Genomic DNA, 22,662 nt, shown 5'->3' on the forward strand with positions numbered 1-22,662 from the left:
TTAAGTGGGGTCTGAGTGTACCACGGCTCAGGTAATGACCAACCAATGCTTCACTTCTTGGAAGCTTATGCATTTCATTTGAAGGCACATGTTGTCCTTAGTTTGATTTTATGTAAGGTCATGGGAAAAAAATCAAAATAAAATGCATAAGTAAACTATTGGGATCAGTTTGACTGTAAATGGAATTTATAAATAAACCTACAGTGAAAACTACTTCCCATAAAGCTTGACTGTTTAATTTTAACAAATATTAACATGTAGTTAAATTGAATCAATATTTTTCACCAAGTGTAATATTTACACTCCTGCTGTTCCAACACTTTTTAAAAGCAGCATTATTTTAATGATATTCAAAAAAATCCAGTAGTGAGGAAACAACTCTGTGGCATCCAAAAAGTGCTGACTATCTAACCGCAACTGTCATTAATTTCCATATGGGGCCATTTAACCCTCCCTGAATGCTCAGCAAAATTCTAAGCTCAGAGAAATATCTGTTCAGAGTTGTACGCTGGAGGATGTATGGTGAGAAGGGATATGTAGGGGTGTTGTTTTAAAACGGATTTTCTGTACATCTTGCAAGAGGACAGCAGTTGGGGAAGCAGAATAGGAATAGATAAAGGGTGAGTGGTGCTTATTTATTTATTGATACAGAGTGGGCACGTGGCCAAGTGGTTAAGGCATCCAACTAGCAATCTGAAGGTTGTGAGTTCGAGCCCCAGGCAAGCCAGCATGTTGTGTCTTTGAGCAAGGCACTTAATCACACATTGCTCTGAGACGACACTGGTGTCAAGCTGTATGGGTCCTAATGCCCTTCCCTTGGACAACATTGGTGTCGTGGAGAGGGTAGACTTGCAGCATGGGCAACTGCCAGTCTTCCACACAACCTTGCCCAGGGCTGCGTCCTGGAGAGTGAAGACTTTCCAGGCGCAGATCCATGGTCTCACAAGACTAGCGGATGACCTTATTTATTTATTTAGTGTGAAGCAGGCCGTTCCAGCCCTTCAAGCTGCGCCATCTAACAACCCGCAATTTAACCCTAGGACAATTTACAATGACTAATTAACCTACTAACCAGCATGAGTTTGGCCTGTAGGAGGAAATCGGAGCACGTGGAGGAAACCCACACAGTCACAGGGAGAAGGTACAAGCTCCTTACAGGCAGCGGCGGGAATTGAACCTTGGTCACCTGGACTGTTAAGTGTTGTGCTAACCACTATGCTACCAGGCCTATGGTGTTGGTGATCAGGTATGGGATCTGGATAAGAACGATATTTTGCAGGGAAGAGCAGAGTGGTTCTTGTGTAACTGGGAGTGGGGTAAGGACAGCAGATGGTGTGAGGAGCAGATAGTCAGCTGGTGGTTTAGACAAGCCTACGGCACTCCAGCTAAGGAACAAGTACTTTACGTAGAAGCTGTGATGGTGCTGTGGAACAGAGCAATGGTGAGGGCAATCAGAGGGACAGGAATAGTGTTAGGTGGGGGAGTAGACCGCAGTCAGAGGGAAAGGTGGGATCGTTAGGGGGAGGAGTGGATGGAGCTAAGGAGGGAAGGCTTGCAGGTCAGAGAAAAGGGGACCAAGTCTGATTGATATCAGTGGGAATAAAAGGATGGACGGAAGAAGTCAGCAGACAAGGCTGGCGAATGATGGTTGGAGGAGATGTTGGTTGTGGAAGGAAGCAAAAATTAGCTGGGGGACAGCTGATGCTGGACAGAGGCGATCAGAAGTTAATTCATGATGTAGGCCTGTTAGTTGTCAGAGATTGAGCTGAAATTTCCTGGTGTAAAAGCAAGTGTCGATCTGGAGTCAGAATTTAGGGTAGTGGGGGAAGGGTGCTAGAGTTATTGAGTCATAGAAGACCACATCACAGAAATGGCCCTTCAGCCCATCTAGCTTATGCTAACCCATTTACTCAGCCTAGTCCCATCAACCTGCACACGGACCGTAGCTCTCCATACCCCTCCCATCCATGTACCTCTCTAAACTTCTCTTAAATGTTAAAATTAAAATTGCTTTTACCACTTGTGGTGGCAGCCCATTTCACACTCTCGCTACCCTCTGGGTGAAGTTTCCCCTTATGTTCCCTTTAAACATTTCACCTTTCACCCTTTGCCCATGACGTCTAGTTGTAGTCTCACCCAACCTCAGTGGAAAAAAGCCTGCCTGCATTTACCCTATCTATAGTCCTAATTATTTTGTATAACTTATCAAATCTCCTCTTAATCTTGCGTTCTACGGGATAAAAAGTGCTAACCTATTCAACCTTTCCCTATAACTCAGGTCCTCCAGACCCAACAATATCCTTGTCAATTTTCTTTGAACTCTTTCAATCTTATTTACATCATTCCTGTAGGTAGGTGACCAAGACTGCACACAATATTCCAAATTGGGCCTCACCATTGTCTTATACAACTTCAACATAACATCCCATCTCCTGTACTCAATACTTTGATCTATGAAGGCCAATGTGCCAAAAGCTTTCTTTATGGACCCTATCTACCTGTGATGCCACTTTCAATGAATTATAGACCTGTATTCTCCGATTCCTTTGTTCTACTGCACTCTTCAGTGCCCTAATGCTCACTGTGTAAGGCCTACCCTGGTTGATCCCATTGAAGTGCAACACTACACACTGGTCTGCATTAAATTCCATCCACCATTTTCAAGCTAGTCCGGATCCTACTGCAAGCTTTGACAGTCTTCCTTGCTGTCCACTACACCCCCAGTCTTGGTGTTACCTGCAAATTTGCTGATCCAGTTAATGACATAATGATCCAGATTGTTGATATAGATGACAAACAACAATGCACTGGGCACTGATCCCTGCTATCTTTAGTCACAGGCCTCCAGTCAGAGAGGCAACCATCTACTACCACTCTCTGGCTTCTCCCACAAAGCCAATGTCTAATCCAATTAACTACCTCACCTTGAATGTCAAGTGACAGAACTTTCTAGATCAGCCTTCCATGTGGGAACTCGTAAAATGTCTTGCTTAAGTCCACATCTGCTGCTTTGCTTTCAACAATTTTCCTGGTAACTTCCTCATAAAACTAAGAGATTGAACAGATATGACTTACCATGCACAAAGCCATGCTGACTATCACTAATCAGTCCATGTCTATCCAAATACTCATCTATCTGGTCCCTTAGAATACCTTCCAATAACTTTCCCACTATTGATGCCAGACTCACCAGCCTATAATTTCCTGGTTTATTCTTAGCGCCTTTCTTAAACAGTGGAATGACATTAGCTGTAATCCAATCCTCTGGTACATCATGTCACTATGGGTGATTTAAATATTTACTGCTGGGGCCCCAGAAATTTCTACACTTACTTCCCACAGGGTCCAAGAGTAAACCTTGTCAGACCCTAGGGATTTATCTTGCCTGATTTGCCTCAGGGTAGCAATTACCTCCTCCTCTGTAATCTCTACAGGGCCCACTTCTATAGACTCTGTATCCATCTCCTGAGTAGATAAAGATACAAAGAATCCATTTAAGATCCCCCCGTCTCTTTTTGCTTCAAGCACAGATTACCATTCTGATCTTCCAGAGGATCCATTTTGTCCATTGTAATTCTTTTGCTCTTAACATAGCTGTAGAAGCCCTTAGGATTCTCCTTCACCTTGTCTGCCAGAGCAACTTCATGCCTCCTTTTGCCCTCCTGATTGCTTTCTTAAGTGTTCTTTTGCATTTCTTATACTCCCCAAGTACCTCATTTGTTCTTGCCTGCCTATACCCGCCAGGTACCTCCTTTTTAACTCAACCATGGCCTCAATATCTCTTGAAAATCAAGGTTCCCTAAACCTCTATCTTATATTTTGACAGGTACATACATGTTTTGTACTCTCAAGATTTCACGTTTGAAAACCTCCCATCTACCAAATACACCTTTGTCAGAAAGCAGCCTGTCCAAATCCACACATGTCAGATCCTTTCTGATACCATCAAAATTGGCCTTTTTTTCCTGTTTTTTTTCCCTCTTTTTTCTTTTTTTTAGGTAGGGGTATGTATCGGGGGGAAGGTTTAAGGGGAGGGGGGGAGGGTAGATATTATTCTATGTAATCAAGTTTGAAAATTGAATAAAATAAATTATTTTTTAAAAAATTGGCCTTTCTCCATTTAGAATTTCAACCCCAGGACCAGAAGTATCCTCTTCCATAATTACTTTGAAACTAGTGGCATTATGATCACTAGATGCAAAGTGTTCCCTATACAAACTTCTGTCACCTTCCCTGTCTTATTCCCTAATAGGGGATAAAGCATTTTAAACTCTATTGTTAGGATTTCTCTGTATTGATTAAAGAAACTTTCCTGGACACATTTGATAAACTCTGTCCTATTTAGTCCTTTAACAGTATAGGAGTCCCAGTAGAAAGTTAAAATCACTTAGTATCACATTCTGGGCTCCAAACAGTCCTTCCACTTCACATTCGAGTCTGCTGGTGTCGTCTATTGTGTTCTGAGAACTTGATTACTTATTCTGCTAAAATCACAGTGGTGGATAATTAGTGTTAAGCCCTTAATTAAAAAAAAAATACCCGGATGCAGTTCTTTAAATGAGAAGATTGGTTGAGAGATCAGGCGCAGGTTGATGAATGTGTTGTAGTTGGTGGACTGTAAAATGGACAGTCAATGGACTGTAAAAATGAGTGGAAAATGGCCACACACTTTAATCAATGGACTGTAAAAATGAGTGGAAAATGGCCACACACTTTAATTCCACATCCCATTCCCATTCTGATATGTCTATCCACTGCCTCCTCTACTGTAAAGATGAAGCCACACTCAGGTTGGAGGAACAACACCTTATATTCCATCTGGGTAGCCTCCAACCTGATGGCACAAACATTGACTTCTCTAACTTCCGCTAATGCCCCACCTCCCCCTCGTACCCCATCCGTTATTTATATACACACATTCTTTCTCTCTCTCTCCTTTTTCTCCCTGTCCCTCTGACTATACCCCTTGCCCATCCTCTGGGTTTTTTCCCCCCCTCCCCCTTTCCCTTCTCCCTGGGCCTCCTGTCCCATGATCCTCTCATATCCCTTTTGCCAATCAACTGTCCAGCTCTTGGCTCCATCCCTCCCCCTCCTGTCTTCTCCTATCATTTTGGATCTCCCCCTCCCCCTCCCACTTTCAAATCTCTTACTAGCTCTTCCTTCAGTTAGTCCTGACGAAGGGTCTCGGCCCGAAACGTTGACTGTACCTCTTCCTACAGATGCTGCCTGGCCTGCTGCGTTCACCAGCAACTTTGATGTGTGTTGCTTGAATTTCCAGCATCCGCAGAATTCCTCGTGTTTATGTGATTTAAAGCTTATGAACCACAATCACTGAAATTATTATTTTCTGAAGTGACTAAGGAACAAAATATAAAATAATAAAATATTTAACAACTATCAATCTACAGTAAACGTGCAGTGTACTCAAGCTGGGTGGACATGTACTTGGTACTGAGACTGTGGAAATCCAATGGATATGCAGAGTGCTCTAGGAGTACGCTCAGTGGCCACTTTATTAGGTACATCCTAAAGTAGCCATTGAGTGTATGTTTATGGTCTTCTGCTGTTGAAGCTCATCCACTTCAATGTGTTCAAAGACGCTCTTCCGCACAACACTGTTGTACCCATGATTATTTGAGTTACTCTTGCCTTCCAATCAGCTTGAACCAATATGGCCATTTTCCTCCAAGCTCTCTTATTAACAAGACATTTTCACTCACAGAACTGCCATTCATTAGATCTTTTTTTTGTTTTTCGCACCATTGTCTGTAAATTCTAGGCACCATTGTGCATGAAAACCCCAGGAGATCAGCTGTTTCAGAGATACTCAAAGCAGCACAAACAATCATTCCATGGTCAGTCACTTAGATCACATTTCTCCCACATAATTGGCCGTTTTGATATTTGCATTAACGAGCAGGTGTAACTAAAAAAAAATGGCCATTGGGTGTATAACCATGCATTTAAATTTAAGCATTTGGTAGTAAAGGCTGCATTACAGCTTTTGGTGTTTAAGCTTCTGATTGTCAGATTTGTCACCACTCTATTAACCTGAAATCAGACATTTTTCACAGGATGTCCAATACATGAAGATTTTATGCACATAGCTTACATCTATGCACTTCAGCTGCTCGTGGGTGGCCTTGCAATTCTTGGAGCTTCTTATGTAAGATAAAAACCACAATTACGGGATATTTAGAAACAGGAGGATCTACTTTTAAGTAATCAAAGCAATACTGTCTGTGGACTGTAGTTAGGTGTAATGTAATCAGCTTTCCGTGATCACATCTCAGAAACACATACAACTAAAGTTGGCAACAGTTTTGAAAGGGACACACTCAAGAAAAGGTGTACATATATATGATTCTCAATGTTGGGAAGATGAATATTTAAAAGGTAAAATTTTGTAACTTTTTTTTATTTGATTACAAAGCCAGACTCCTGCATGTTCCTTTGACTCAAATGTTACTGATTTCTTTGGGGCAATGTTGAATACACTCACAAATGACCCACTCCCAAAGCTGGGAGAAGAAGGGGATTAATATTGGTAATTAAGGAACCTTAACCCATACCACTTCTTTCATACCTCATGCCATTTTGCAGGTGGGTCTGGTGGGCGGCCTTTTGAACATACTGCTTTGGAGAGGCAGGATACCTCTATTTAAAATTAAATCCAGCTCAGACTGTACACTTGGAGTCAGATTTAAAGGTAACATTTGCCATGCATTAGGAACAGGAGCACGAGATGCAGTTGCAGAAAGGAAAATACATTTTATAGCATCCTTCTTGAATCTAGAAATGCATTCAACCAAACACTCATCTTTCCTTATTCCAAATGTGACCTCTTATCACTGGTTTGATTTGCTGTTTTTGGTTGACCTTCAACCTGTCCCACAGTTCTCCCACCTTCTTCTTGATCTGTAATTACTTGAACCCGTCTTTCAATCTCCAGCCTGTTCCACTAGCCCCATCCTTGATGACCTATTGCCTAACTTTGGATGAGCTTCCTGCTCTCCCACTCACTGATCTCTCCTTCAGTAGAGCTGGGCTTTGATCCATTTCCCAACACTCACTAAGCATGGATCCCTTTCAAATCAGTGTTGACATGCTGCTGGCCTTTCCTGCTCTGCATGAGAAATTATAATGATAGCTTGCTCTTACCTTCAGCGAGACTTTCATATCCCAAGGCTTCCTCCCTCCTTTCCTATCAACCAATTATAAATACCAGGGTCCAGTGATATGGCAATATCTGCAAACAGACATGCACAATTCAGCCCTTACCTTCTTCTGGACCGGGAGTAATATTAGCCTTAATCTCAGGGCCAAAGGTATAGGTTTTGGCTTGGACATGGAAGCAGTAGGGTACTCCTTTAAACAAATCTCGAACCTTCAGCCAGCGTTGATCGTTGCCTCGAAGATCAACTGTCACCACTTTACTCACACCTAATCAAATCGAGAAAAAGTAAACAAAAGTATTCCAAAATAAATGTTCCACAAACTACACAAGAACTGTACAAAGGTGCCACTTGTCAACAATGCAGTTTAAATCTGCTGTTCAAGGACTGGGCCAGCTTCTTAAAATGGATTCAAAGCTTTGTAGGAGTAATTTAAATATTGAATGACAGTGTGAAATAGGGCAAAGTAATGAATCAATTCTCCTGTCTTTACCCTGTCACAGGCCTTCATTTTCGTTGCCTTCTCCCTGCCACCTTCCTCTACATCTTAAAAGCTGGTTACATCAAATTTATCGCAGTTCTAGTGCGTGGTCATCACATACAGTGTTAATTCAATATGATGCTACCTGACCCGCTGAACAGTTCCATTTTTTTGCTCTTAATATTTCAGATTTCCAACGTCCCTGATTTTTGCTATTATAATGACCTTAGGCTGCCAATTTGAATAATTGGCTGAAGCTAGTACCATCTTTAGGTAAAAATTATTGGAAGGATAATAGAGACACAATCTATTCCAGTGACCCAGTCTTTTGCAGGTCACCCAGCTGTAATGCTGGCACAGTCTGTCTCTCTCCACTAGCATGGCCTAAACATCTGAGTACTTCTTACAACTCTACAGATTGCAGCTATTAATTCTCTTTATTGTGTCCTCTCTGACAGCACTCATTTCATAGATTTTACATTCTTTAGTTAGCATTTTCTGTTCATACTGACCTATCATTGGATGATTTCATCTATTACTTATCCCCACAGAATCCCTGCTTTCACCTTATCAGATATATTCCATTTGTCCCATCCTTCTTCACCCATCCTCCTTTCAACTTAGAACTGCCTTGTTTTATTTCCCCGTTCTGAAATAGGGCCATTGAAATGAACTTTTAACTTTGTTTCTCTTTCCATAAACTTTGCCTGAAATGCAGTGTTTTCTCTTTTCCTCTTTTTTATTCCTGCTCTGTTTTTCAAATCTTGCTCTGTTTCAGTGTCTTCTTTATACCTTGTACAGCTTCCAGTGGCTCGTAGACCAGTCTGTATCCCCTGAGAACTCCATTGGGCATAGCTGGCTCTCCCCACAACACTTTCAACGTAGTGGTCGTAACTTCTGTAAATGTAATGAAACTGGGAGCACTTGGAACTGTTGTGGAAGAAAATAAAACAAAAAGAGAGACAAAGAAATATTTAAATACATTTGCTTTTATATATTCATGGCTTACCTTCAGTTTTGACATATCCTAGTGAGCAGATTTGCTGTTGGCAAGGGTTTAAACTAGTTTGCGGGGTGGGGGGGGTTAGGAACCAGAGTGAAAGGTTAGAGGACAGGACCTTTGGTGTAAAGGTAGACACAGCCTGGAAGAGAGATAGTGAGGAAGTACAACCAGTCGAAAGGACATAATTATAGGCAGTTCGATGGATTGAAATGTGGATAATGCAGAAAGTATCAGGAACAAGGGTGATGAACTTAGAGCATGGATCAGTAATGGAACTGCAGTGTTGTGGCCATTACAAAGCTTTGGCTGTCACAAGGGCAGGAATGGCTGCTGGATATGAATAGAATTCACTTTATTCCTCACATCCTTTACATACATGAGGAGTAAAAATCCTTACGTTACGTCTCCGTCTAAATGTGCATTTTACAGTAATTTGTAATAAATAGTAGGTATAACAGAACAGTCAATATAGCTTAGAAGTACAATTGTGTCAGTGTGAATTAATCAGTCTGACGGCCTGGTGGAAGAAGCTGTCCTGGAGCCTGTTGGTCCTGGCTTTAATGCTATGGTACCATTTCCCGGATGGCAGCAGCTGGAACAGTTTGCGGTTGGATGACTCGGGTCCCCAATAATCCTTCGGGCCCTTTTTACGTACCCGTCGCTGTAAATGTCCTGAATAGTGGTAAGTTCACATCCATAGATGCGCTGGGCTGTCTGCACCATTCTCTGCAGAGCCCTGTGATTGAGGGAAGTACAGTTCCCATACCAGGCAGTGATGCAGCCAGTCAGGATGCTCTCGATTGTGCCCCTGTAGAAAGTCCCTAGGATATTCTAGGGTTTAGATGCTTCAAAAGGGACAGAAAGGGAGTAAAAGAGGTGGGAGAAATTGCTAATCAGGGATAGCATCACAACTATAGAAAGGGAGGACATTGCGTAGGTATCATCTACTGAACTCAGAAAAAAGGTGCAATCACTCTATTTGAAGTATTCTATAGACTACCCCCCCCCCCCGCCTTAACAGCAGTGACACCGCAGACTAGATCAGGAGGCAGATTAGGAAGAAGTGCAAAAATAACAGGGTTGTTGGCATGGGTAACTTCCAACTTCACTAATACTAATTCACTCCTCCTTAGTGCAAGAGGTTTAGGTGGGACAGATTTTGTTAGGTGTGTTAGACGTGGAACAAGCTAAGATGATGAGAAGCCATTCTGGATCTAGTACTCGTTGTTGACCGTAGTCAGGTGACCGATTTCCTGCTGGGCAAGCATTCCAGTGATAATGACCACAACTCCCTGACCTTCAAATAACATTGAACAAGGATAGGAACAGACGGTATAGTAAAGTATTTAATTATCATGCTATTAGGCAGGAATTTGGAAGCATAAATTGGGAACAGATATTCTCCAGGAAATATATAGAACAGAAGCGTGGAAATTATTTAGGGAGCAGTGCATGGGGTTCTGGATAGGTCTGTCCTTTTGAGGTAGGAAATGATGGTAGGATGAAGGAACCGTGGTTGACAAGAAAGACTGAGCATTTAGTGAACAGCACGAAGGAAGCATACTTAACATTTAGGGAGCAAATATCAGACAATGGTCTTGAGAGTTATAAGGCAGCCAGGGAACAGCTTAAGAAAGGAATCAGGAAAGCTAAAAGGGGAATGAGAAAGTCTTTGTGAGTAGGATTAGAGAAAACTTCAAGGCATTCTACACATACATGAAGAACAGCAGGATGACTAGAGTGAGAACAGGACTGACCAGGGATAAAGAAGGAAACCAGCACCAGGAGTCAGAGGAGGCCCTTAATGAATACTTTGTTTGCGTATTCACAAGTTGACGAATGTGAAGTAAGTTCAGAAAAGGCTAATGTGCTGGAACAGGTCGAGGTTAAGAAACAGGCTGTGTTGGAACTTTTGAAAAGCATTAAGTTAGAGTGATCCCTGAGGCTGGACAGGATATTCTCCAGGTGTCTACGGGAAGTGAGGGATGAGATTGCTGGGGCACTGATAATGATCTTCGTGTCCTCACTGGCCACAGGAGTAGTACCAAAATAGTGGAGGATGACAAATTGTATTCCTTTGTTCCAGAAAGGTAATAGGAATAATCCTTAAAATTATAGATCTGTGAGTCTTAGATCACTGCTAGGCAAACTATTGGAGAGAATTCTTAGAGACAGGTTGAGTGTTTGGAGAAGCACAGACTGACTAGATTGTCAGTATGAATTTACGAGGGGCAGGTTGTGCCTCACGAGTCTGAATGACCTTTTTGAAGAAGTGACAAAACAAGTTGATGAAGGTAGAGTGGTGGATGTGGTGTTTAGCATGGTGTTTAACAACGTTCCACAAGGCAGTCTCATTCAGAAAGTCAGGAGGCAATGACTTCTAGGTAAGCTTTGCTTTATGGATTCAGAATTGGCTTGCCCACAGAAGGCAGAAGGTGGACTTATTCAGCCCTGAAGTCAGTGACTAGCGGTGTTCCACAGGAATCTATTCTGTGACCCCTGCTCTTTATGATTTTTATAAATGACTTAGATGAGGAAGTGGATGGGTGAGCTGGCACGTTTGCAGATGACACAAAGGTTGTTGGTGTTGTGGATACTGTAGAAGCTTGCCATAGGTTACTATGAGGCACTGACAGGATGCTGAAATTGGCTAAGAAGTGGCAGATCTGTCCTTTAATCTCCTGAGCGCGATTCTAGAAGAATACTGAAAACACATTTTCAACTTCAAAAATTTGCACTGCCTGATTTCTTGTGCTTCCAGTTTATTCTATGTTCATCTTCCTCAGTAAGTAACTACAATGTAGAGAATTCTTTGTATGTTGCATTTAGAAAACATTAAGCTCATTAACCAAATCACTTCCTTTGTGCAATGCAACTTTGGGTTACCAGCAAAATAAATTCAGATTCTCATCACACGACAGTCCTAAATAGACCTTTAATTTTTAGTTCTTAACCATGCATTGGAAAATGAGACAATAATAACTAGGATATTTCTTCCCAGTTTCCATAATTTTATTTTGACTGTTACATAGCAACTTACAACCTAAAAAGAGACTGGTTGACACACCAATTTCCAATAACCAATTTCTGAGCTATTCAGACTATATGGAATTCCCACTTTAGTCTTATCTTTTACAGCATCCAGATAAACTAAATGCTGTGATGGCATCTGCCTCCATTACCCTTGCAGGCAGAGATTCCAGATCTCCACCACGCTGTGAGAATTTTATTTGCTTACATTCTATCCAATACATCCAACTATTACTTATATCTATGGTGTCCATTTGTAAAAATCTCCAGGGATGGCTGTCTCCTGTTGATCTAATTTTATATACTTTGATTAAATCTCTCCACAGCTAACCCTTTTTTGAAGAAAACAATCACACCCTAAACCACCCAGACCAAACTTTACCATCCTTGGCACCACCTCAGAAAATCTCCTCTATCCAATCTTTGACAGCAAACACTCAGCAATTGATTAGCAATTGTTAGAAATTGAGTCATAAGACCATAAGACATAGGAGCAGAATTAAGCAATTCGGCCCTCCGGGTCACCTCTACTATTTCATCATGGCTGATCCACTTCCCTCTCAACCTCATTCTCCTGCTTTCTCTACGTAACCTTTCATGCCCTGACTAATCAAGAACCTATCAACCTTCGTCTTAAATACACCCAGGGAACTGATCTCCACAGCGTCTGTGGCAATGAAATCGACAGATCCACCACCTTCCGGCCAAATCTTTATTCTAAATGGATGTACCTCTATTCCAAGCCTGTGCCCTCTGATCATAGACTCCCCACTATATGAAACATCCTCCCCACATCCACTCTATCTAGGCCATTTAGCATTTGATAGGTTTCAATGCTATTCTCCCTAATTCTTCAGAATTCTAGCAAGTACAGGCTCAGAGTGATCAAATGCTCATCATACAGTAACCCTTTTATTCCTGGGATCATTCTTGTGAACCTCCTCTGGACCCTCTCCAATGTCAGCACATCCTTTCTCAGACAAGGGGCCCAAAACTGCTTACAATACTCCAAGGCATGCCTCCCTAGTGCCTTATAAAGCCTCAGCATTACATCCTTGCTTTAATATGCTAGTCCTCTCAAAATGACCACTAAAATTGCATTCGCCTACCTCACCACTGACTCAACCTGCATAGTAACTGTTAAGGAATCCTGCACAAGGACTCCCTACTCCATTTACATCTCGGATTTCCAAATTTTCCCCTCATTTATAAAACAATCTATACTTCCATTCCTTCTACCAAAGTATATGACCATACATGTCCCTGCAGTGAATTCTACCTGTCACATCTTTACTCACTCTCCTAATCTGTCTCGGTCCTTCTGCAGCCTCACTACTCCCTCAACACTACCTGCCCCTTCACCTATTTTCGTACCATCTGCAGACTTGGCCATCATCCAATTCATTGACATACAACATAAAAAGAAACAGTCCCAACACTGACCCTAGCAGAAAACCATTTGTCATCGGCAGCCAATCAGAAAAGGGTCTCTTTATTCCTACTCTGCCTCCTGCCAATCATCCAACGTTCTATCCATGTTAATATCTTCCCTCTTGCTAAGCAGCCTCATGTGTGGCACCTATTCACAGGCCCTCTGAAAATCCAAGTAGATAACATCCACCAATCCTCCTTTGTCTATCCTCCTTGATATTTCCTCAAATAACCTCCAAAAGATTTGTCAGGTAAGACTTTCCATGAAGGAAATCACCCTGACTTTAGCCTATTTTATCATGTGCCTCCAAGTACCACAAAAACTCATACTTAACAATTGACTCCCAACAACTTCCCAGCCACTGAAGCCAGGCTAACTGGCCAGTAACTTCCTTTCTTCAGCCTTGCTCCTATCTTGAAGAGTGGAGTGACATTCACAATTTTCCAGTCCAGATCCATTCCAGAAACTGGTGATTCTTGAAAGATCACTACTGATGCCTTCACGTTCAGGTACCTCTTTCACAACACTGGAGTGTAGCCCACCTGGTTCAGGTGACTTACCCAACTTCAGACCTTTCAGCTTCCCAAGCAACTGCACTCACTTCTGCCCTCTGACACTCTCGAACTTCCAGCATACTGCCAGTGTCTTCCACAGTGAAGACTGATGCAAAATACTTACTCAGTTCACGTTCTATTGCCTTGTCTCCCATTACTACCTCTGCAGCATCATTTTGCAGCAGTCCTATTTCTACTCTTGCCTCTTTTTTGCTTTTTAAATATCTGAAAAAAACTTCTAGCATCCTCCTTAATATCATTGGCATCTTCATATTTCCTCTTTCTCTTCTTATGGCTTTTTAGTTGCCTTCTGTTGGTTTTAAAAGCTTCCCATTCCTCTAACCACACTAATTTTTGCTCTATTATATGCCCTCTCTTTGGCTTTACCTTCCCTTGTCAGCCAGAGTTTCATCAAGCTGCCTTCAAAATACTGCTTCTTCTTTAGGATATCTATGTTACACCTTTTGAATTACTCCCAGAAACTCAGCCATTGCTGCTCTGCTGTCATCCCTACTAGTGTCCCCTTTCGGTCAACTATGGCCAGCTCCTCTCTCATGCCTCAATAATTCCCTTCATCCACTATAATACTGACACAGCTGGCTTTAGCTTCTCCCTCTCAAATTGAAGGGTGAATTCTATATTATTATGATCACTGTCTCCTAAAGGTTCCTTTACCTTAAGCTCTCTAATCAAATCCAGTTCATTGCACAGCACATAATCAAGAATAGCTGATCTTCTAGTGGGCTCAACCAAAAGCTGCTCTAACAAGCCACCTCGTAGGCATTCTACAAATTCTCTCTCGGGATCCAGCACCAACTTGATTTTCCCAATCTATCTGCATATTGAATTCCCCCATGACTTGTAACATTGCCCTTTTGACATACCTTTTCTATCTCCTACTGTAATTTGTAAATCATATCCTGGCTAATGTTCAGAGGCCTATATATAACTTCCAATAGGGTCTTTTTGCCCTTGCAGTTTCTTAACTTTATTCCACAAGGATTTTACAGTTCTTGATCCTATGTCACCTCTTTCTAAGGATTTCATTTCACTTTTTACCAACAGAGCCATACCATCCCCTCTTACTACCTGCCTGTCCTTTCGATATAATGTGTATCCTTGGATGTTAAGCTCCCAACTATAATATGCTGTCAGCCATGATTCAGTGATGCCCACAACATCATACCAGCCAATCTCTGCCTGTGCTACAAGATCGTCCACCTTATTCCGTATACTGCATGCATTCATACAGGACCTTCAGTCCTGTATTCATTATGCATTTCAATTTTGTCCACCATTACACTGCAACTCATCCACTGACTGCAATTTTTTCCCTATCATCTTTCTGTCCTTCCTGGTAGTCTAACAGCACACTGCCTCTGCTTGTATATCAACTGCCCCGTCCTCAGCCCTATTCCCATTCCCCTGCCACATTAGTTTGAACCTGCCACAACAGTTCTAGCATACCTGCCCACAAGGCTAATAGACCCCCTTGGGCTCATAATTAAAATTCCTTACTAGAATATATGGTTAGAAATATAGTTAACTTGCTCTTAATGTTGATGTTCATATCACAGTTATTGCCTTGAAAACGCACTCCATAAATTGTCCCCAGTTGCAAACATGTCAATCATGTTCCCTTCCCCAGTCTTCATTAGAAACCATCTTACAACAGTAGTAGCACCAGGTCAAGAACTGAAATGGGAGGAAAATTCACAGAGGCCTCTTTTACAGTGCTATAATTCTGTACTGGAACCTACATCACAATTCCAGTTTCTGTAGGTGTATTAAACCCAGACGATCACATTTCACACATGGTCTTCTAGAGTAGAAGCAGTGTGTTATGAGGCGAATCATAGCTGAGCTCACATCAATAGACACTTACATTCCAGCAGGGGTTACTGGATAGTAATCAGGAGTTCTGACCTGTATCTTCTTTTTCTGAAAGGTTGCCGAGAGTGGTGCTTTGAAATTGATCAGCTAAGATTAGCTAAATTTAGCAGGTAATGGTCAATGAATATGACCATTGCCTCCCATTTTTGTAGCACAATGTCAATTCAGCTGGGATATCTTCCAAAGATTCATGGGGAGACAACTGATTACTTCTAATATGAAACAGCTGAGTGTACTTAATGATATTTGAACAAGTTACATTACAGAGTAGGGGCAAGATGTAAATTGGTGCATGTAATTGTGCACAAGGTGGCCTGGAAACATATGATGGAAGGGTTGCTGCCCAGAAGGTCCTTACTATTTGCTGCAAGTCTCAAAGCATGATTTGCAATGAATTATATAGACCTTACATGATAAAAGTTGCTTTCAAAGATTTCCTGTTATTGCCAAGTATTAAAATGTCTCTCTATATTATAATGCAGTATGAATGGCAAGATACAAAGGAACTTCAGTAATAAGTAGAAAATGTAATCATTATTAATGTATTTGGTTATTACAAAAGTTCTGAATAACATTTGAACCCATTTCTTACCAGCCTGTTGTGTTCTTCCTTCAGCAGGTTCACTCCTTGGTCCATCCCCTGCAGCATTAAATGCTGACACACTAACCACGTACAAGGTGTAGCTCGTCAGGTTTTTCAGTCGGATGGTGTTTTCTGGGAGGAAGAGGATCCTCATTTTCTCTGTATCATTTTGCTTCTGTTGCTCCCAGTAATAGATCTGCAGAGGCAATTTTCACAATTTTTTATTGTACCATATGCTATATGCTGTATACGGAAACAGCAATGAAGAATCTTTGTATATCTGAGTGCGACAGCATTTCTCCACCCGGGACTTCTGTGATGGACAGTAGTGAAAACCAAGAGGAAGCTACTGACACAATGAAGGAAGCCCTGAACACTGACAAAGGTGACCTTCACTGCCGCCCTTGACACCAACAGCATAACAGGCACAAGGAGAAGAAAAGTACCAACTCAAGAATATCTCAGGATCACAGGAATTGCCGACATCCCACCTCTCCCGGAAGTTCCGGGAGTCTCCCGCATATTGATAGTGGCTCCCTCATGCCCGGAAATTATATACAATATCTCGCAAATCGATTTTTTTGAGAGGGAGAGGGAGAGGGAGAGGGAGAGGGAGAGGGAGAGCGAGAGCGAGCATCCTGATTGGTCTCTCTTCATGCCAAGTAAACCTATCAGTTTTCTCTGCGGGCGGGCTTTACAGTCGACCTCAAAAATAATGACAGTGTTGCTCGCAATTGCCCATAGTGGGTTAAAATGTAAAAGACATGTTGAGGTGAGTTTAACAGGTGTCATTTGTTCATTAGAGTAGCTAACATTATTTAAACTAGCTGGTTAGCTGCCCAGGAGCTACGCTATTGATGTCCTACATGATGAGGCCAAACTCCCTGTAGACTTGCTTAAAGTTGTAAAAGAGTAAACATGATAATATATGTACATATTTTAATGTCACATTTTCTGCATATACCCAACTTGGTTTACAGATTAGACAAAATCACTAAACAAAGTATTACATACACCCTTGGAGGTCGACTGGGGGCAGGGGGGATATGGGGTTGCAGGGGGCAGGGGTGTTACCTCCCTGAAATGAGTTTTTGCAGGGTGGGATGTCTGGAATTGAAAGGACTGCAAATAAGTAAAACATTTCTTTTCCTTTCCTGCTCAGTGTTGAGCGAATTGTTTTCTCAGATTCTTCACCGTACTGCAGCTTTGCAAATACCAGTTTTGTTTCATTATTAATTTACGGGATGGAAGTTGTCCATGCAAGGCCACCTTCTTGAAGTACTTCAATCTTTTTGGTTGTACATCCACAGTAAGGAAGTTCAAGGATCTACACATCCTGGCCAGTGAAGATGCCAACCTATTTCCAGTTTAGGATGTTGTGTGTGACTTGGAGGAGAACCATGGCGTTTCCACACGTCTGCTGCCCTCATATTTCTTGTTGGTAGAGTTTGAAGGATTCTGTCAGAATATCTGTATTTTCCAGATGGTTCATTCTGCAGCCACAGTATGCTGGTGATAGGTAGACTGTCTATCAAATGGACTGCTCTATTCTGAATGGCATTCAAAGGTAAGGTCAAAATTAAGTCTTTGTGATATACACAACACGTATGCACAGGTGCAATGAAAATTTATTGTAGGCATCACAGTCATATACTGTCATGTAAGCAGCATTCACAATTAAAGTATAAATTAAACACAAATTATATACAATTTTTTTTTTACAGGTATTTGATCATCTTGAGTATTTTTGGAACTGCGCTCATCCAGGCAAATATCATGAGTTTCATCACACATTTGACCTGTGACTTGTAGATGTAAGAAATATTTCATGGCATCAGGAAGCAAGCTGCTAACCACAGAACACACAGCCTTTGACTTCCATTTACATACACAGCATTTTTGTGGCTAGCACATTTGAATTTCTGGTCAATGGTGACCTACCCAACAGCTAGATGATTGGGGATTCAATGGTTATAATGTCATTGAACATCAAGGATGAATGATTGGATTCTTCCTTGTTGAAGATGATCATTTTCTGACATTTATAAGACAGAAATATAACTTGTCACTTATTGGCGGATATTTGAATGTGGTTTAGATCTTGCTGCAGGCAAATATGTCTCAGGTTTGACCATTAAATGTCCAAAAGGGTTGAGAAATAATAAATGGTTTAACGATTTATTCAGGAGGAATAATTATAATGTAAGTTGCAATAAGTACTATAGAATAGCAGCAGAATATTTGTTATGTCTCTCTCTCTGACAGTTCAGTCAGGAATTCACTTTGCTCAGTTGTCTGCTTGAGTTGAGCATTAAGCCTCAAGACAATCCTTTACCGTAACTCTTGTCGTCCTGTTGGTCAACTACTTCAACTTCTCTGGTTCTCTCTTGCACTGAGCTGCCTAAATACTGATTTCAGGAGGCACAAAACATTACATCAATCATTGTTGTAGTTAGATCTCCAAACTTAAATGTTTCTTTAAAAAAGGGCAGATGCAACCTATTCTGTGGGGGGGGGAGGTGTAATGTAGGTAAATTGTTTCTTTTGTTTGCGACTTACCTTCTCCTAGACATCTTGGTAAATAAAGATTCTTTTCAAACACACATCAGATTGTTTCTTCGATTTGTGCCCTGGTACAGTCCATAAATAATTTCATCCTGTCCATATCAGGGCTGAATTGTAATAATTGACTGATCGATCTGTTATATAACTCAAATAAAAGTGTTATTTTTTCTCTCAGGGATTGCTACAGAACCCAGAACTCTAGATTTTGTCTGATCTGCTTCAGGATGAATGAGATATAATAACCCCCCCCCCCACCACACCCACAACCTCCCCTTCCTGGATTCGTGAATTGGTGAGACCAGAGTTTGAGGTCTTGTGTCCGGGGTCATGTCGTCGTCAACTCTGGCGTTTGAGACCTGGGTTTGTGAATCTCTGTGAGTCCACTGGGGTAGTTGAAGGCCCAATGTCTACATGTCCAAGTCTGATTTCGATTCTGCTGGAGGATGGTTGCTGAAGAAGATGGCCTGTCTTGGGGTTAGAAGACTGTGAATGTGCATGGATGGGAAGGAGGAGTGGTGCTTGTTTTGTTGTTAGTCGTCTCCTGTGTTGTTATGCTGAATGTTGTGGGCATGCTAACTTGCTGCCGGAATGTGTAGTATCACTTGCGGGCTGCCCCCAGTGCACCAGGGGGTGTGTTGGTTGTTAACACAAATGACACATGTCACTGTATGCTTTCATGGACATGTAATAAATAGACGAATCTTGAATCCCTGATTACCTTGAAATTGGAAAATTTATCAATCTTGTTTTGAATGAACTGAATAACTGAGACTCCATGGTTTCCTAGAGTACAGAATTCTAAGCATTCACCCGCATCTGCATGCAAAGTTTTCTCCTTTTGTCAGTCTAAATAGTCTCTTCCTCAGTTTGAAATTTCCAGTTCTAGACTCCTCAGCCAGAGTAATCATTCCCCCTACAACCAGCCTGGTGATCTCTGCAAGAATTTTCTAAGTTTCATGGAGATGTCCTTCTATTCTTCCGAACTCGAGGACACAGGTCTGTCCTCACATGGCCAACCCACCGTCCTTCAAACCCGGTCTAATGAATCTTTGCTACGCTCCCCGTTGGGCAGGTAAATTCTATTTTAGAGGGAGACCAAAAATCTGCACAATATTCCAGGTGTGATCTCACAAAGCCTTTATAGAATTGCAATAATGCACCTTTATGACTGTACTCAAATCCTCTCATGATAAAAGCCAATGCCTCTTGTTATAAAGTTCAAACACTAATAAATTACATCACATAAATTTTCTTGGATCTTTCCCTTATCATTTAATGCAGTGACATGACATAAGCATAAAACTTGACATGTATAACAGGATTCATTTTAGTAACTTCAAGTTCTATCTTATTGAGTTTTCCAAATACATGTTCAATACTGGTTGTATACTTTGTACATTATTTCAATGACCACCTTCAGTCATTGTATCCATCTGGTTTAAATTGCAGTATTGGTTACGTTAACACATTTTTTGAAACAGGATGTTAATCTTAATAAATTCACAGCTTGACCATGGAGTGAAGCAGACTATTATAACAATCACATTCATAGTTAAATAAGGTCATTTTCAAAGGTTTTTTAACCCTCCGTTGTTCCAATTTCATAAGTGTAGTGTTAATTTGACAAATGTGTGCAGATCTCTTCCATTTATCTCACCCGGTTTCACTATTCAATAAGTGTGCAAAAGTAGAGTCGGCACTAAAAAAATTTCTACCCTTCCAGAAAGAAACGATTCCATGGGCTTCTACTTCCCAATATTGAACAGTGTCTACATTTAAAATGCTTTGAAACTTATGGAAATTTTCTACGAAAATGCCAGTATTAGGGGGATTACAAAGCTTCACCTGGTAAAGCAGCAGTTAATTGTAAAGAGACCTCAATGGTATGCTCCAAAAGTATAAAATAGATTATATGAAACACACAGTTATCCACTTACACAATAACTATGTTTTTACCAAGTCATTAAACCTCCAAGAGGACCACAAGCTTGTCATAGGGTTTGAAGCCTTGCATGCCTCAATGACCAGGAGAGCTATGTTGGCTGGAGTCAGGGCCTTGCACTTTGGCTCTTCGTAGGACCACCCCTGTCAAACAGGTCAAAGGGTAGAGGGCAGACTAAAAGTGGTCCATTGGTCCTCCACATTCTGGGGCTCAGCTCAGGGTTAACAACCCTGACTGGTAAAAAAAAAATTGTTACGGAAACAGCAATGAAGAATCATTCTGTATCTGTGTGTGACTGCATAGGCAGACAGAAATGGAGGACCTTCACTGCTGCTCTAAATGCCAGCAGCATAACAGGCAGTAAGTAAGCTCATTAAATTTATGATTACCTTGTAACCCTGTATTTTCCCATTCTGTGCCTCGGCTGGAGGTGGATGCCATGTAACTTCCAGTTGGGTTGCGGTGAGGGGTCTTACACTTACATTTTGAGGACCTCTTGTAGGAACTAATGGAAGAAGCATACAGAGGTTTAATGGAGATTAGTTGAGCATGCATTAAGTTGATAAAAAGTAAAATACAACTCTTTCCCTCTACCTGCTTACCTGCTTCTCCCACATAGACCTCCTTAGGACTGCTGGCTGGACTCTCGCCCACCACATTAAATGCTTTCATTAAGATTTCATATCTTGTGTATTTCTTCAGTTCTGTGAATAGATATGAAAAACTCCCAATATATTTTACAGATGCAAAAGTTACCTTTACTTACAATTATCACAGTCAAGTTTATTGTCATTTAACTATATATATGTATATTGTCAAATGAGATGTTTCTCTAAACCAGGGTGTAAAGCATAGTCATACACATAACACACAATAGCTTAGCAGAGTAAAGATAAAATCTACAGATGAATTATGCATAAATAAACAAAGTAGTGCATAAATTAAATATTGTCAGTACAGAACGGATTAACCATTGATACTCTGAATACGATGTGGCAGTAAGTTCAGAAGCCTGATGGCCTGAGGGAAGAAACCATTTCCCATCCTGACCGTTCTTGATTTCACACATTGGAGACTCCTGCCTGATGGTAGAAAGTCAAAGGGAATGTTGGATGGATGGGTGGGATCCTTGCTAACACTAAGGGCCCTGTGTACACAGTGCTCCTCACAAATATCCCCAATGGATGGTAGGGAGATCTCTATGATCCTCTCAGCCATTCTCACAGTCCTTTGTAGGGACTTCCAAAGGGACAAAGAAAGAGGAAAGTGAGAAGAATCCTCCAAGTAAACACTAAGTAATACTTGTGCTTCTTTTGATGACAGTTGGCTTTGTCAGATAGTTGTCAGATGGTGACAGATTAGAGTAACGTTTTGTAGTTTTTTAGATGTCGGGATATTAACATAACTACGTCTCAGTCCTTACCAAATCTACTCTGTCCTCTGAGTTTCCTTTTATCAATTAGCATACTTAAAAACACAGAGCATTTACAAAGAGAAAGCATAGTTGCCAGTGGCAAAGCAATTGAAATCAGGGATGATGGGGGAAAATAATCAGATTTTTTTCCCCAAAATACAGAATGGAGGTTATAAACATAAGAAAGGCCAAGCCATTGAGGGATTTGGAAATAAGTATAAGAATATTAAAATTGAAGGTCTGCTGAACTGAGAGCCAACATAGACCAAAGTGCAAAATTGCAAATTTCTCTCCACCCTTTAAGAAGCGAGGGAAGCAGAAGAAAGGAAATTATAGACCAGTTAGCTTGACTTCAGTGGTTGGGAGGATCTTGGAGTTCAATATTAAGGATGAGGTTTCAGGGTACTTGGAGGCACATGATAAAATAGGTCAAAGTCAGCAAGTTTTCCTTAAGGGAAATCTTGTCTGCACAGATCTGTTGAATTCTTTGAGGAAATAGTAGGTAGAACTGACACAAAAGAGCCAATGGATTTTGTTTACTTAAATTTTTAGAAGACCTTTAACAAGGTGTCACATATGAGGCCGCAAAA

The 22,662-nt window shown here is 41.2% G+C and overlaps 1 protein-coding gene across 2 annotated transcripts in view; it reads right to left on the reverse strand.

The window, feature by feature from the left end:
* sdk1a (sidekick cell adhesion molecule 1a) overlaps positions 1–22,662 on the reverse strand; it is a 744,722-nt gene that overhangs the window by 39,006 nt on the left and 683,054 nt on the right. For both annotated transcript variants that reach the window (XM_072268711.1, XM_072268712.1), the window contains 5 exons: positions 21,261–21,362; positions 21,048–21,163; positions 16,161–16,347; positions 8,449–8,586; positions 7,282–7,443 (listed from right to left, as the gene is read on the reverse strand). In XM_072268711.1, coding sequence (XP_072124812.1) covers positions 7,282–7,443; positions 8,449–8,586; positions 16,161–16,347; positions 21,048–21,163; positions 21,261–21,362 — 705 coding nt within the window. The remainder of the gene's footprint in view (positions 1–7,281; positions 7,444–8,448; positions 8,587–16,160; positions 16,348–21,047; positions 21,164–21,260; positions 21,363–22,662) is intronic.

This window comes from Mobula birostris, chromosome 9, assembly GCF_030028105.1.
Source record: "Mobula birostris isolate sMobBir1 chromosome 9, sMobBir1.hap1, whole genome shotgun sequence".
In the NCBI taxonomy this organism is placed as follows: domain Eukaryota; kingdom Metazoa; phylum Chordata; class Chondrichthyes; order Myliobatiformes; family Myliobatidae; genus Mobula; species Mobula birostris.